The 2,500-nt window shown below is 51.2% G+C and overlaps 1 protein-coding gene across 1 annotated transcript in view; it reads right to left on the bottom strand.

Moving 5' to 3' along the window:
• Positions 1 to 2,500, bottom strand: part of LOC125956495 (polyadenylate-binding protein) — an 8,848-nt gene that overhangs the window by 3,222 nt on the left and 3,126 nt on the right. Inside the window, exons 3-4 of the mRNA XM_049688422.1 lie at positions 224 to 1,714; positions 1 to 143 (exon numbers count right to left, since the gene is read on the bottom strand). The exon at positions 1 to 143 is cut by the window's left edge and continues 3,222 nt beyond it. Of these exons, the coding sequence (XP_049544379.1) occupies positions 1 to 143; positions 224 to 1,714 (1,634 nt within the window). The remainder of the gene's footprint in view (positions 144 to 223; positions 1,715 to 2,500) is intronic.

Genomic DNA, 2,500 nt, shown 5'->3' with positions numbered 1-2,500 from the left:
AATTTCGAGCAACATACCGGTGATCTTGCCAGTCAGCTGCGGATGCATTGCTTCAATCAACGGGAACAGACGTTCACCAAGCATGTTCTTCTGTTCGGCCGGTTGAGCTGCGGCCAACATGGAAGCGGTAAGCGGCTCTTGTCCTATAAAAAAAACACAAACATAAAAACGAATCAGTCAGCGGACATGTCGGATGCTTGGCGCTTTCCCCTGTATTACTCACCCTTGACGATGACAGCCTGTTGATTGACCTGCTGCAACGGGATCGGGACCTGCTGCGGAACCTGCGGGTTGCGCATATTGGCCGTGTACTTGTAACTTTGCGGACGAGGCTGTGCAGCTGTCATCTGTGGGGCAACTGGGCGGGTCTGCATGTTTGCGCCCGGCTGCTGGCCAGTGATCGGACGAGCCGAGTTACGCATGGCCGCGGAAGTGGCCTGAGCCGATTGGGCATTCTGTGCTTGCTGGTTAGCGCCACCACGAACATTGCCAGCCTGGCGGTACTGATTGTTGGCGGCATGAGCAGCAGCAGCAGACATAGCTTGATACGCACCAGCCGGTGCATTTGCAGCAACGCTTTGGTTGGCCGCATTGGGACGCATTTGAGCATTGGCGGACCAACGTGGGGCGGTGCGCACCTGGGCAACCTGCGGTCCGTAGAAGCGCTGTGGCTGTGCGATGGTGGGCATGAAGTAGCTACCGCTCTGCTGATACACCTGACCGATGTGCTGCATGCGCAGACTGTTGACACGTTGGATGTACTGGCTCGCCAGGTGCGACTTGCGCTCCTCCTTGCGTTGTGCCAGCGCCACATACAGCGGCTTGCTACCGACGATACGTCCATTCATCTCAGTTACTGCCTTGGTGGCTTCATCAGGTGCGGAGAAGCACACGAATCCGAAGCCCTTCGAACGGCCCTCGTCCAGCATAACCTTGGCCGAAGTGATGGTACCGTACGGGGCAAACTCCTTGCGCAGCCGCTCGTCATCGATTGTGTCGTCAAGGTTCTTTACGTACAGATTGACGCCATGGTACCGCGTCAGACGTTCCATCTTAAGCTGCTCGAACCGGCGCTTCAGCTCCATCTGACGCTCGTTCTTCTTCTGGGCGCGTCCCACATACAACACCTTGCCATCCGACAGCTCCTTGGCGTTCAGCTCCTGCACGGCCCGTTCAGCTGCATCGGGGTTCTCGAATGCGACGAAACCGAATCCACGGCTCTTACCATCCTTCATCATCACCCGGTGACTGGTAATCGAACCGTACTTCTCGAACATCTCGTGCAGTGCCTCCTCCGTCAGATCCTCGCCAAAGTTTTTGACGTATACGTTGGTGAACAGCTTGGCCTTCTCGCCCAGCTCCTTCTCACGCTCCTTGCGCGAAATGAACCGTCCGACGAACACCTTCTTCTCGTTGAGCAACATACCGTTCACCTTCTCGATCGAAGTGTTAGCCGATTCTTCCGTCTCAAAGTGCACGAACCCGTAGCCCTTGCTCTGTCCCTTTTCATCCTGCGCTACCTTGCAGCTCAAGATGTTGCCAAAAGCCGAAAACGTATCATACATCGCTTTGTTGTCGATCTTCTTGTCCAGATTCTTGATGAACACATTGCCTACGCCCGACTTGCGCAGGGATGGATCGCGCTGCGACCACATGATACGAATCGGACGCCCCTTGATCGTATCAAAGTTCATCGTATCCAGAGCACGCTCAGCTGCAAATGTAAGTGAATGAAGATGAATTAATATCGTTTTAAAGTATGAGAATCGAAAAAATGGAATTTGAACCGATTAATGAGAAACTATAGTTCCAATTTTTACAGCCATAACTTTCATCAATGCCACGACGACTGCTGTATTGATTTTATCCCGATTGTACATAGAAACATCGACATAATAGCCAAAGCCGACGAGTCATTGTTTCAAAATCACATACATCAGGACATTACGACTGCTAGAGCACGTCGCATCGGCAAGCCACTGCTAAATCAATTTCTACTCAAACCATTTTCCCTGCCTAATTTGTCATTCAACTGACGGATGCGATGCAAATGTGATAGGCATCGTAATATCTGGAAACTGGACGCACAATGCAGTGTTTAATTTCAAATGCATTTATCGATCAACCACAATAGGCACGAGTTGGAACCCGGTCGTTGGGGATTGAGGTGATGAAGCCACAACAGAGCTAAATAATATGTTCAGTTGGATATAAATGTCGACGAAATGTAAAAAAAACATAATCAGACAGACAAAAACCTCTATAAGCGACATTAACGGCACCAAGTGCATACGCAAACGCAAACGTGGATCTCTGCTCTTTATCTCCCCCTTTCTGCCGCCCCTTGGTGGGCACAACAGTATACATCATAATTACATTAGCATTCCTCTTCCGCATTCCACACCCATTTGTCTCATCCAAAAGAGCACAGGGAGACAACGACCATCATATGCGCCGATTGGTGGAGGCGGAGGTCGGGGCTTAAGGTTTCATATGTCAG

The sequence above is a fragment of the Anopheles darlingi genome, chromosome 3, assembly GCF_943734745.1.
Source record: "Anopheles darlingi chromosome 3, idAnoDarlMG_H_01, whole genome shotgun sequence".
In the NCBI taxonomy this organism is placed as follows: domain Eukaryota; kingdom Metazoa; phylum Arthropoda; class Insecta; order Diptera; family Culicidae; genus Anopheles; species Anopheles darlingi.
Note: the sequence above shows the minus strand (reverse complement) of the source record. Positions and strands in the feature narration are given on the sequence as shown.